This window comes from Podarcis tiliguerta (assembly GCF_965153285.1).
Source record: "Podarcis tiliguerta genome assembly, chromosome: 1".
Taxonomy (NCBI): Eukaryota; Metazoa; Chordata; class Lepidosauria; order Squamata; family Lacertidae; genus Podarcis; species Podarcis tiliguerta.
Window position 1 is genome coordinate 55,805,003 of NC_139534.1, and position 13,436 is coordinate 55,818,438.

Sequence of the window (13,436 nt, forward strand, 5' to 3'; positions counted from 1 at the left end):
GGGAATTTCCCATACCAATGTAAATAGCAGGCATGGGTGCCCCACTCTGGACTGTAACAAGGGTCAAAGGTATACCCCTGCCGCTGTCACCACCCCACCGAGAACGTGGGCTCCATTCTGGATTGGGCTTCCTGCACTTGCAACTCACGTTTTAAAAACCATTTATGCAATTGTTAACTGTGTGAATGATATCTCAACTTGCCTCAGCCTTCGCTAGTAAAATGCAGGAGAGGGAAGGGAGAAGGCATGCATAACCCTCACAGCCCAATCCCAATTCTGAGTTCAGTAGTGAGTCTGAAAAAGGAATAAGCCTAAGCCAAAATCCAATACCCACACTGTTTCTGCAGGAAATATCTATGGGTAAAAGCAGGCAGGAATCCTGTCTGTCATACTGGAAGAAACTCTTATCTGACAATGCCATGCCTTCCTTTTCACCACCCTATCACCTCACCCAACATTTCCCTGGAAGCAATTAATAAACAATGCAAAAGCAAATTAAGCATACTGCTTCTGGCGAGGAACCATCTGGTCGGATGGTTCATAAAGGAACCATCACTCAGAGAAGCTTATATTTTGGTGCTTCATCAAGTCATGAAGGATCTATTGTCATATGTGAATGATCAGTCTATTTCTTTAATAAATAAAACCTTGACGTCTTAGCTAAATGCCTGCAGCAGGCTGCTTCTACTTTCAGTCCCCCCTGAAGAAGCAGGCAATCTGTACAGTGGTACCTCGGGTTACATACGCTTTAGGTTACATACGCTTCAGGTTACAGACTCTGCTAGCCCAGAAATAGTGCTTCAGGTTAAGAACTTTGCTTCAGGATGAGAACAGAAATTGTGCTCTGGCTGCGCGGCAGCAGCAGGAGGCCCCATTAGCTAAAGTGGTGCTTCAGGTTAAGAACAGTTTCAGGTTAAGTACGGACCTCCGGAACGAATTAAGTACTTAACCCGAGGTACCACTGTAATGCCAAGGCACAGACAACATAAAGCTGCTAAAAGATCTGATAACCCTTCGCTAAGAACATAAAAAAGAAGCAATTTTGTCGATAGATGCAGAGAAGGCATTCCACCAAATCAAATGGAAAGCCTTTGGACTCCCCACCCTCCAAAAAGAATTATTGCATAGATAGAAACTCTTTATACCACACCTAACACCTGTGTCATCACAAATGGCATCTGTTCACAACCGTTTTTGCTGCAAAGGGTTACTCAACTGAGATGGTCATTCTTTTTTATTTATTCCTGAATCCATTTGCCATTTGAAATTTTGATGAGACCAAGGGCTTAAATTTGGGGGCCGGTAGAGGAGGAATTCAAGTTGGCATTACATGCAGATAGTGCACTGGGTTTTGTTTGGGATCTGACAAAAGCAATTCTTGCTTCAACAGGCTCCATTCAAGAATTCAGCTACATCATCAGGCTATTCTGTTAAGTGGAGCAAATCAGATCTCGTACCTTTGGGTTTGCACTCCCCTGCGGAATCCCCCCCACCCCCGGCATGACAATTGAATTGCTGTTTCCCTTACTTACTTGGAAACACTGGTATCAAAAAGTATTCTGACAATATAGTACAGTTGAATTTGGGCAGGCTTTCGTGGAATATCAAAGAAGACTTAGACCCAATACACACACATAAGCACTAAGTCTGTGAGACAAAGTTAAGTGTTGTAAAACTGAGATTCCATGTAGAATGGAGCTAAACCATGATCTTTTCCTTAAGGGAATTACTAGGGGGAAAGTTTCAATTTTTCCCAACTTTATCACTGAGAAGAAACTCATACCAGAGGTGCTGGAGATGTGGGACAGAAATTGGATTCCTTATCCACAGGCTGCAAACCTACCCAGTTATAAGCCCTTTGGGAGTGAAATCTTGGCAATTGATAATTTAGTCCTGGAAATCTCACTACATTTCAAAGATATGCATCTCAAAGACTCACACATTCATTGTGGCACAAGGTTTAGTGGACTAGTGTCCAGTTCATCAGATGCATGAAAGGGTGCAGCATTGACACAGTAAATTTGTTAGTCTTTAAGATGCCACATGGCTCTGTTGTTTTTGCTGCAAGAGGCTAACCCAGCTACTCCTCAGGAATAACATCCACACATCTTAGAATTTATTATTATGCCATGGATCATGCATACATTAGGGTCAGCCAAGTACATGGTGCTTTAACATAGGAAGAAGTTGCTGCTTTTCACATAACAATGGATTAACACTCCCTTGCCCTCCTATGAACCGGCAATTTATCAACACCGAATGCAAAGAAGATAAATACAAGAACATTTAGTCAGCTTTTCTTGAGACTTATGCATTGTAGCCAGCGGTTCTTTACTATTTATCTTTCCCATTTGTATGGTCAAGCACTTTAACCCATCCATCTTCCTCGTGTCCCCTTTCCCTATTTTAATTTTCCCCTTTTAGTTTTCGTTTGAGTATTAATTGTATTTGTACTGTTTGAAAATCGTAATGCTAAAAGTTTCATTTAAGTTCAAGTGAGATAAAACTTCTGGCAATCCAGCTTCACATTTAGAGTGAACAAAATTTATCACAGATAATTATTTCAATCTGAAGTCTCTGTCTCAGAAATTCAGAGCTCTGCGCTCCAAACCAAGAAGTGAAAAATCTATACGCAGTCCATGGAGACAGTTTGCCTCCCTCATAATTCTTCACACCACTAACATCATTGTAGCATGCAGGGACCAAGCTAAGCAAGCAAGCAGGGGGTGTTTGCTGGCGCAAGATTAGGCACCACTTCAAAGCTGGAAGTTGCTGGTGCAAGATTAAACACAAATTCAAATTCAGGACACGCCAGGAACTAATTCGCACAGTGTTTCTAAAAAAGGGCAGATTCTAACTCTGCTTAATTTGTTACGCACAGTTTTCCTTTATGAGCCTACCACACAGTTTTGATGAGATTTCCTATAGCATATCCCATAGCATGACCTAAGCAAGGGTCCCACAAACTGTGTCTGAGCTTAATAGCCAATTATTATTTTATGGCACCTCTGTCCTGCCACCTTTCCTAGAGACTTTTGCACTTTGAGCCCTACTTTAATTGTGCTCTTGGCACCAGTCCCTCTTTTGTCAGCATGGCTCCCTCTCTCTCTCCAAGTCCTCTTGCTGCCTCTCTCACAATGTCCTTCTTCAACTACCTGCCTGCTTTCTCCCAGGACATGAGCAGCTCACTGGGATACCACCTCCAATTTGTTGAGGGGTGGGGCTGCACAACACTTGGAAAACAGCAGCATCAGGAAGTGCATCCCACACACCAAAGAGCAAACAAATCAGATCCCTCGCTTGGCACTTGGTTCAGCCAGATCTTGAGGCTAACTCCAGAGCTTTGGCAGAGGCAGACTGGCCAGTACTTGTGGCAGTAATGTGAAGAAAGGCAGCCCATCATCTCAACGAAGACCACAGGAATTGCAGTCATGGTTCCCACTTGTTTAGAACAGGCTTCCTCAACCTCGGCCCTCCTGATGTTTTGAGACTACAGTTCCCAGCATCCCTGAGCACTGGTCCTGCTAGCTAGGGATCATGGGAGTTGTAGGCCAAAAACATCTGGAGGGCTGAGGTTGAGGAAGCCTGGTTTAGAAGGTGTGGGCCACAAATAAACACTTGCATTATCCCTTGCAACTAGTAGAGGAATATGGAGAGGATCCTGCCTTTGAAAACAACAGGCAATCCAATCATTCATTTTTAAAACAGATAAACAAAATTACGCTGAATATTGAAACATCCCAAATTGCTCCTTCAATGCAAGTTTTCCAAGAGACACTTGGAATTGCTGCTGGATCTTTGGGCAGTTATTAAACCTAATTTCACACCAAACAGCTTTGGTGAAGTGTGAACAGAAGGGACAGTTCAGCTGAGAAGTACTGACTGAATACTGGTAGTGTGAGGAAATGGTACCAGTGGTCAGGGATGATGGGAGTTCAGCAACCTCAAGAGGTCCACAGGTTCCCCACTGCTGCTCTAGCCCAACCCACTCGTTGGAAAAAGTCTGCAGCAGACGAAAACGTGGGAAGCGTCCTCATAAGCTTACCTACATCATGGATGAACTGCTCAATCTTGGACTGCATGCCCCAGTAGCGAAACTCCACCTTGCAAAGCTTGTAGGCGCACATGAGTGGTCCCGCGGCTGCATTCTCCAGCCAGTCATCTCCCAGAGGCCCACGTCCTGTTTTGGCTGAGTGGTAAAGCCGTGGGTCTTCCTCCGCCTTGTATTCGCCGGGTGAGATGGGGTCCCGCACAATGTCAATTGTGTCTGTGGGTAAGCAGAGTGGGGGGGGGGTGAGATGGAAGCAAGCCCCTGGCCTCCGTCAGAAAGTAAGACAGATTTCCTTCCGATGTGGAGCCTGCCCTTCCCTCCTAAGTCCCAGAGTCTGCTCAGACCCCTAGCAAAGACATTCCTTTGCCTCTTCCTCCTGAACACCTTCTGTTAGGAGTCCCGTTTTCCTCCCTCAGGTCCTGAATTCTTAACATGTGTGCACATGAATGGGGCGTGTGAGAGCCAGTGAGAACAGGGTGTGCACTTGCGTATGCATTTAGCCCTGTCTTCTGCTTGTATGTGCTGACCACCTTCCCCCAAGCGAACCTGGTGGGGCAAGGCAGGGGAGGTTCCCCACCCATGCCCTACAGGAAAGACACACTACATGCAATGAACTAAACCTGAACCTAAATCGCTTCACCACAAAACATCACCAGAGATCCCTCACTAGCCTCACCCACCTGACCTGCCCCAGGTGCTCCGTATGGCAGCACCAACATGTCCCGCAACATCCTCCATAACACAAAAAGGGGAGGGGATGCCCCATCTCTGAACACTCACCCAGAATCCTTTGCCTGCGCTCCACAGCACTCAGGTTGAAGACATTGTTCTGTTTCCCAGCATCTGGTCGGTAATAGGTCTCAATCTCAATAGAAAACTTCTCCACAAAGGGGCAGGTGTATCTGCAGGGGGAAGGCGGTGAAACTGGCAGCCTTGCCCCCACCTGCCTTGAGCTCCCAGGCCCCAGCCTCTGGTCAGGATACAGCCCCCTTAGCTTTCCCCCTCCCCTGCCAAGGTTCGCCCCCATTTTACCTGGTGCGTGTGTAGGGATAGGCATTCCAGGACTCTTCCTCCACCTGCAGAGCTGCCTTGGGTAGGAGGGCACGGAACCAGCTAGGGATGTGAGAGCCCACATGGTAGATCTTGTGTGTATACTGACCGCTGCCGCCTGGGCCATCGCTGTAGGGCCGGTTGGACAGGATCTCCACCCCACTGCCCTCGCCGCTCGACTCCTCACGGCTCTTCTTCTAGGGAGCACGAGAGCCAGCTCTGCTCAGCCTGTGCCCCACAACATCCTTCACCCTACAACCCCACTCTCGCATCACTCAGTCCTGCTCAGCTTCTGACCCCCACCCACCCAGCCCTGTCAATCACAGAGCTTGAGCCCCACCCATCTGGCGCAGGCACCCACCAGCTCATTCAACCCCGAGGTTACCTGAATCATGTAGAGCTGAGCCACTTGGTACTCTGTCAGACTCATGGGCAGCAGAATGTGATATTCCTTGATCAGCATTTTGGCAGTCAGGCCCTGTGAGTCGAAGCAGAGCAGGGAGTAAGTACATGCAGCCAGGACAGAGATGGGAGAGCTATGTGAGTGGCCACTGGGCACTGAGGGATCTAGTTACAGTCCCAGGTTCAATTCCCAGCAGCTCCAGGTAGGGCCCGGAGGCCTCCCTGAAACCCTGGAGAGCTGCTGCCAGTCAGTGTTGACAATACTGAACTAGATGGAGCAATGGTCTGATGATCTGACTCAAGGTATGGCAGCTTCCTATAGAGAGGAGGTGTGGTTCAACTGGGAAGGTGAGGTTAAGGCAGCTGAAGGCAACTGAGATGTGAACAATAGTGCCTCCCAGAACATCTACTACAGAGATCTCATTTCCTTTGAGGGGGACATTTTGTCCCATGCACTGTGTCGATGCTTTTGCTCTTTCACCTATCTGAATAATTTCATGAACCCCACACAGGCGCTTTGTTTTGCTTCAGTTCAGCCTGTGAGGAAACAGGCATGTGTTGAGATGAATTACTACCTACATATGAGGGTGACAAGGATTCTCTGACAAAAGGTGGCATCGCTTAACTATGTTCTCGCTTCCTCAGAAGGAGAGAAGCCTGAAAGAAATCCCCATTTGACCTTATTCCAAACTACAACCCACTGGGTAGGTTTCCATAGTAACTGTAGGCCAATGAGAGGCTAGGGAGTTTCAACACACTGGAAAGGAAATGCGGTGGGGAGCCAGAGAGAAGTGCCACCATTTTGATGCTCCACTCCTTGCTGGACTCTGGAGTCCTTTAACCCCAGGGTGAGCAGAGAGCATATCAGCAGCACTTGCCAGTTCTGTGGTTGACTGGCAAAGGTTTCTGACTCACAGTTGTCTAATAATAGCAAGAAGTAAAAAGTCCCTCATCTCACCCTTACATTAGGTTCTTGGATATTAATGTTAATAATAATAATTTTATGTGCTGCCCATCTGACTGGGTTGCCCCAGCCACTCTGGGCAGCGTTCAACAAATGATAAAAGCACAGTAAAACATCAAACATTAAAAACCTCCCTATACAGGGCTGCCTTCAGACGTCTTCTAAAAGTCAGGTAGTTGTTTATGTGGGGACCGAGGGGTGGAATTTTGTGTGAAAGGACTTCTGTGCTAGGTTTTGGTACTGATTGCTAATTCCTGTGCTGAGCATGTGTTCAGACAAAGCACCCTTTTCCTCCATCCTTAGCATATGTCCACCTGGCTGAGCCACTAGTTGTACCTGGCACTGGTTGGTGGATCTTGGGGTTCTAGTAAAAAACACAGCAGATCCCATAGGTTTGAAGTCCACCTAGCTTGCTCTAACCTGCCTATGCAACAGGCAGATCCAACACACTCTCCACTCCTCCCGCCTATGCATCTTCACACTGCCCTTACACTTATGTTTACCTCTGTTACTACATCAGCAAACTTCAAACTGCCTGTTTCTCTAAGGCTGGGGTCTTCTGCCTTCCCACACAGTATGGAGCTGCACAAGTCATGAATGTACCTTGCCATCAATCCTAAACATGTTCATTATGGAGCAACTCTTAGAATCATAGAATTGTAGAGTTGCCCCAAGTGGGGCTCGAAACCATGACCTCAGATTAAGAGTCTCATGCTCTACCGACTGAACTATCCCAGTGGTGTTAAAACATGTATAGGACTGCCCTACAAATCCAAACCTTGCACTTCAAGTTCTTGCTTTGTGGCACGTTGTAAACCACCTTGGCAAAGACTTAGAATCACCATTTTTTTGTCTCCTCCTATGGCTTTTACAACCGCATGGCAGGCAGAAATAAAACCAGTGTAGCTGGCCCCGCACCTGGCGCCCAGGAAATGTGGCCTGGAAAGCAGGGCTGCCGCCACCGTCACTGGATCCCAACCGCAGGCAGAGCGGTGGAGGAGGTAGGAAAGCAGGGGGAGGGGAGGGGGGAGATGCCTCCCTCCGCTGCATGCACACATGCGTGGGTACGCACAGTCCACCCCGCCACAAGGTCTGAGGGGATGTGAACCGGCCCCCTCCTAAAAAAGTTTGCTGACCCCTGTTCTAATCACATCCCTCCCCCTCCAAAGAATCCCGGGCACTATAGTTTACCCCTCACAGAGCTACAATTCTCAGCACCCGTAACAAACTACAGTTCCCAGGATTCTTGGCAGGGGGGTGTGTGCAGCCCGAATCTCTGCCTAGCATGAAACCTTTAAAGGCACAGGAGTCCTGCCAGGAAAAAAGTCTGCAACTTTAATAGTGGACAGTTCTCCTGTATGTTCCCTGCCATGCCCACACATCCTCCTGCTCTGCCTCTTAGCCCTTGCACTTTGCACCAACACTCAACTTTCCTTAAGAATACTTAAGCATTTATGCAACACATTTAAAGCATTTCAAAATATAACATAAATTATCTCAGTAATCTAAGCAACAGCCCTGCAAGGCTGTCCAGTGTTATAATCTCCATGCATACGAAGAGTTGAAGTTGCAGGAAGAGGTGTTTGACTCACATCTCACACTTTACCTGCTACACTACATCAGTCCTCACAAATCCTTGCACTCTGGATCCTGAAAACTGCGCTGTGAGTTGTCAGAAGACTGCCCACCATCGAATAACGCAGCACGGGCAGTAAGCACTAGTCAGCAACTTGTACCATTGCCAGAGATGTCTGTATGGGAAAAGGTGGGCTGAGCATAACACACGGAGGCAGCTCAAAGGCATCCCTGCTGTGTTGCTGTGTTGCTCGCTCCAAGGGGAGGTGACATCCTACCCCAGGCTCCTTCACTACCCAATAATCATTTGCAAGCCTACTTCTTCCAAGGCTCAGTATTTAAGATTCTGAGCTTCAAAACAAAACCCTTCCACTGAAGCACCACCAGAGAAACTTCTTCATGTGCATCTCACACAATATTCTCATCTCCAGTTGTGATCACCTGAGACCTCGGAGAGAAATTATTGTTTTGGGGGAGAATGGGGTGGAACCATGCCTGAGTCAAAAGATTAAAGAGTGAACACAGTGCCCTATTCATGTTTCATATGAAGTTGGTTTGTTCCCACGAATTGTACCAGCATGCCTCTTAACAGAATTTCATATTCCCTTATAAAGTCATGTCCAGCAATAACTTCATGCCCAAGCACTCTCATGTCTCAGATGCAAGCAATCCCTTTGGCCAGCTACGCATTTAATATGCATCTTGTTTTCTTCTGCAAATCTCCCAGCCTCAGCAGTTCAAATTCCAGCCTACACATGCACATATGCACATACACACTTGTTGGGAACATGCTCTCTTTTTATCCAGACCAAATAACTGTCAGCATTTAAATGGTGAGTAGCAAGATGATACGATAACAGGATGGAATATGTTTAAGGTTCAATCCTCAGAGTGCCATCTTCACCCTGTCTGCTCAATCCCGAGCAGTATACACCAAGGTAAGTGGAGTTGGGGCTTAGGACTGCAACATTACTTATGCATCGGGATTCGGCTGCAGAACTGCAGTTTACTAAGCACACTTGCTGGGGGAAAGTCTACACTAGCATCCATCTGACATACTTCTGAGTAAACACATGCAGGATTTTATTGCAGGGTCTCCAGTAGTTTAGCCCTAAACTCAGGAGGCTATGAATTTTTGTTTGCCTCTTGGCATATTGAGCTCCAAATTGATGTTTTTTCTCCTCATGAAGGAGAACGGAAGCAAAGCTGCCACAAAGCACACTCGCCTCAAGAAACACTGAGCTCACTCCCACCTAACAGCCGGGGTTTCAATATGCTTGCCCTGACCAAAAAAATAAAGTGTTGCTTTCCCTTTCCCACGACACCTTCAGTAATCCTAGCACAGTCGAAGTTAGAAGGTGCTGTTTACCCAACCGCTTGCGAAGCTCCTGCGTTCATTTTACGACATACAAGGCACTGGAGCCCGGCTGGCGGGGCACATGATGGCAACCTGAGGGAGCAACTCAAGAGGCAGCAGTTCAAGCGCATCCCCGCCCAGCAGCCAAGATTCCGTTAAGCCCAGGCTTCGAGTGGCGAAACTCCAGCAAACATTTGAACCAAGGCTCGAGGCAAGCCTCAGCAAAGCCCACAAACTCACAGGGCGAGCCAGAGAAGCCAGGCTGAATGTACGTCGTTTAGCGCCACATCCCTTCACGCAGGGCAGAGATCCTCCCAGACGCGGCAGAACGTAGCCACCTAAGCCCCACACAGCGGTCGGCACTGAGTTCCAATCCTACCCTACAGCGGTTTCCAGAAGCGGGGAAGACGCGCTGGGCCACATGGTTTCACTTTCAGGGGCCCAGGAGGCAACGCGCCCACTTCTCCCTGCGGGGCCCCCCGTAGCGCCTTCTGCAGCTCCCCGCGCTCCTTCTGCACCCCAAGCATGCACACGCCTCTTCCCGGGCTCCCAGTCCCGCTCCCTCGCCTCCCTGCCCTGCGTGGACCCACACGGCCGCCACCCGCTCCCGGGCCCAGACCTGTGGCTCGCTGGAGGGCTGCCGGCGGCGGGGTGAGCAGCGGTATGCTGCCTGCGACGGGGCTCGGGGGGCGAAGGAGCCGGGAGCGCCGGCCTCACAGAGCCTGCCCCCACGCTCCCATCCTCGCGCTGCCCCGCGCTGCTCGCGCGCGGCCGGGCATCGGCTCCCGCGGCGGGATCATGGTGTGGGGCTGGGCGGGCGATGGGGGCGGCACGGGAGGCAGGCGGGGGTCTCGTCCGGGCAGGGACAGGCGAAGCTAGCCGGGCCGTCCGCGTCGCCGCAGCAGAGAAGCGCGCCCGCTCAGCCGCAGTCTCGCCGTCCTTGCTTGGGGAGGAGGGGGGAGGAGAGAGCGTGACTGGGAGGGGATCGGGCAGGGGAAGGAAACGCGGCTCGTGTGAAGGAGTGCAGAGGTGGTGGGGGCAGCGGGAGGAGGCAGGCTCCGTGCAAGGCGGCGGAGAAGCGGGGAGGGGGGGGGAGCAGTTGCAGTGTGGCGCCTCGAGGGCGGGGATCTTTCCAGGTAGAGGGGACGGGGCGGTAGAGTCACGTTTATTATGCGCAGAGCTTGGGACGCAAGCACACACCGCGCAGCCGAGGAGGTGTCGCGAAGCAGCAATGCAATCCAGCAGCGCGCAGGCGGGGGCCGCGGGAGGATGCCTAAGCCCCGGGGTTCCCTCCAGCCTTTGGATTCGAGACTCGTAGGAGCGAGCGAGGCCGCTTGCCAACCCAGTCCTTTTTTAGCACAGGCGGAGGTTTCCATAGAAACTGCGCCCCGTAGCTCGGAAGGCGGGGCGGGGGGGGGGGAACTCGGCGCGCGCGTTCTTCTCTCCCACTCCTCCTCCTGTGACATCACAGCTCATTACCCGGGAAACGCCAGTGACGTCAAGATGCTGGTGACGTCAATAACCCAAAGGAACGGGCAGCTGTGGAGCGGCGTCGCGGCTAAAGAAGGCTCCAGAACATATTTGTGCGCAAGTCCCCCAATGATCGACATTATATATTAAAAAAAACACACCCATGGATTATTATTTTTAAGCCGCACTCAGCTCTGGAAGACTTTTGCGTTAGACCCACATTCGAACTGTCAAAACGGAATTGATCGCCAGCAGATTGTCTCTCTCTCTGACAAAGCCCCGCACACCCCCTGCCTGCTTAGAATCACAGCGCCCCTCCATCCCACTGAGTGCACTGAAGTTCTCCAATAAGCCTTGCAGCGTTTATGTGTATGAGAGGTTGTAGAAGATTAGCAAAACAAGCATTACACTCATACTGTTGTGTAAGTAACAGAAATATCACTTTTTCCATAGGACAAAATTAATCCAGCATTCAGACATATATCCCATGCCCAATAACAGCCCCAGTGTTTATACCAGATGAAGGAACAGGCTGCCATACAACTTACTGTCATATTTCCCACCAAATATTTGCAAATATTTAAAAAGAAAAATAACAAGCCTATATTCTTCTCATTCACCTTCCTATTATTGTTGAGGACAATAGAGAACAAAAGCACATTATTTTAACCTCTGCTGAATACCAGTTCAGCTGATTTCAGAACTACAGCATTCCAATTTGGTAATGGGAAACTCTTTTAACAGCAAGTCCCTTTTCAGAATAAACACACTTACATTACTAGGCAAGGTTCAATTTAGATCCAACCTTTTGCATATTTAGTTCATTGCCACTTCCCAAGGAATTTATGTTTTCACATTTAGCCCTTGTATCCAGAGTATTTTTGCTCAAAACACCACACCCAGCTGAGCTCATTTTTTTTGTAGCTACTTAGGAAAGGGATTTAAGCAAGCAGCCTGACCTTCACGTTTACACAGAAGTGAACAAGAGTACCTTTAACACTAGGAAGAGGGTAAAAGGAAAACTGCCAATACAACTCCTTTATCAAAATCTATGGTATATCTGGATTTAGAATGTTGCAAGCTGGGATATTCACATTCCAGCACAATCTTGTTTTTATCCACATTAGTATTATAGTGTTCTTTGTGTTGGCATAGTTTGGCAGGTCATTTTGTTCTGTACTGTGGTATATTCCAGTTTGCTACTAATTTCAGCTTCCCATTTCTTTGTTTCAAACTGCTGCTAACAAAGCATTCATTCTTCAAGGCCCACAACTTGTTGCACTGAATGTGCATGCACACACACACCAGCAGCAGGTAACCTCTGGCTACACTGCAACTCTCATTTTCTCCACCTATTGGGCATGGTGGAGCTGATGAGAGTTGGGAGTCCCAAAAACATCTGCTGGGCCACAGGCTTCCTGCTCCTGGAAGAAACACTGGCTGAGAGGGATGATCAATAAACTTCACTGATTTAAATGGGACTCAATCTCTGGTAAGTGTACAGAGTCGGAAACATTGCTCCTTAGGTTAAGGTACACAGATATTTTGCATCTCTCTCCCTCCTCCAGTCTCAAATTTCTACAAATCACAACTCAGTATAAACAGTTCACTTAAGAGCCACATGACTTCATTCTTTTCCTAACACATCTCTCTTTCCCAAAACTAAACAGCTAACAAAATGATTAAGTGCAGTTAATTTAACACCATTAAAACTTAAAACAGCACCATTTTACTCCATCCAATATTAACATTCTAGAAATTAAATCCTACGTGTACATTTTATTTCACATTCAGAGGCTGCTTGTATATTGAAAAGTTTCTTCCTGCAATATGCAATGATCGAAGGAGACAGCAGTGGTTCTCATTGATCTGATAGAACATAGATTTTTGGCTTAGCATTGTAGCCTGGTTAATGAAAATATTTAACTGCAGCTGTATCCTTCAGGCTTTTACACATAATCACTTTTACACAATACTGCCTATCACTTTGTTTTGCAGTCCCTTGCATGTTTCTCTCAAGGTTATGCTTCTGCCGCAGGAAACTCACATTTCCCAAGCTCTCAAAGGATGTCACAAGCTAAAGGAACTATTACTTCCTCCCACCTCTGTGAAATTTGTTGATACAGTGGTACCTCGGGTTACATATGCTTCAGGTTACAGACTCCACTAACCCAGAAATATTACCTCAGGTTAAGAACTTTGCTTCAGGATGAGAACAGAAATTGTGTTCCAGCGGCACAGCAGGCCCCATTAGCTAAAGTGGTGCTTCAGGTTAAGAACAGTTTCAGGTTAAGAACAGACAGAACGAATTAAGTTCTTGATCTGAGGTACCACTGTACTGACTTCCATGTGGATATAGATATGGAATTATCTAGTTCTGATATTCCTGCATGGCAGGGGGTTGGACTAGATTGCCCCTGGGGTCCCATCCAACTCTAGGATTCTGATTCCATGATACTATATTATGAGTGACAGGAGACAGGTCTATCCCAGATACTTGCACACAGAGGCCTGGATTCAACTAACCTGGTGTGCTGAGAGAAGCCAGTGCAAGGGCTCCCACCAGC

At 48.1% G+C, this 13,436-nt stretch overlaps 1 protein-coding gene across 12 annotated transcripts in view; it reads right to left on the reverse strand.

Annotated features, from left to right (window-relative positions):
- Positions 1-10,857, reverse strand: part of PITPNM1 (phosphatidylinositol transfer protein membrane associated 1) — a 31,191-nt gene extending 20,334 nt beyond the window's left edge. The window contains exons 1-5 of one of the 12 annotated variants that reach the window (XM_083426914.1): positions 10,019-10,857; positions 5,487-5,579; positions 5,084-5,298; positions 4,832-4,953; positions 4,046-4,267 (exon numbers count right to left, since the gene is read on the reverse strand). In XM_083426914.1, coding sequence (XP_083283040.1) covers positions 4,046-4,267; positions 4,832-4,953; positions 5,084-5,298; positions 5,487-5,564 — 637 coding nt within the window. In that variant the 5' untranslated portion in view covers positions 5,565-5,579; positions 10,019-10,857. Of the gene's footprint in view, positions 1-4,045; positions 4,268-4,831; positions 4,954-5,083; positions 5,299-5,486; positions 5,580-9,411; positions 9,557-9,639 lie in introns of those variants that run through there. The other 11 variants (XM_083426921.1, XM_083426924.1, XM_083426922.1 and 8 more) reach the window with 11 other exon arrangements.
- Between the last annotated feature and the right edge of the window lie 2,579 nt (positions 10,858-13,436).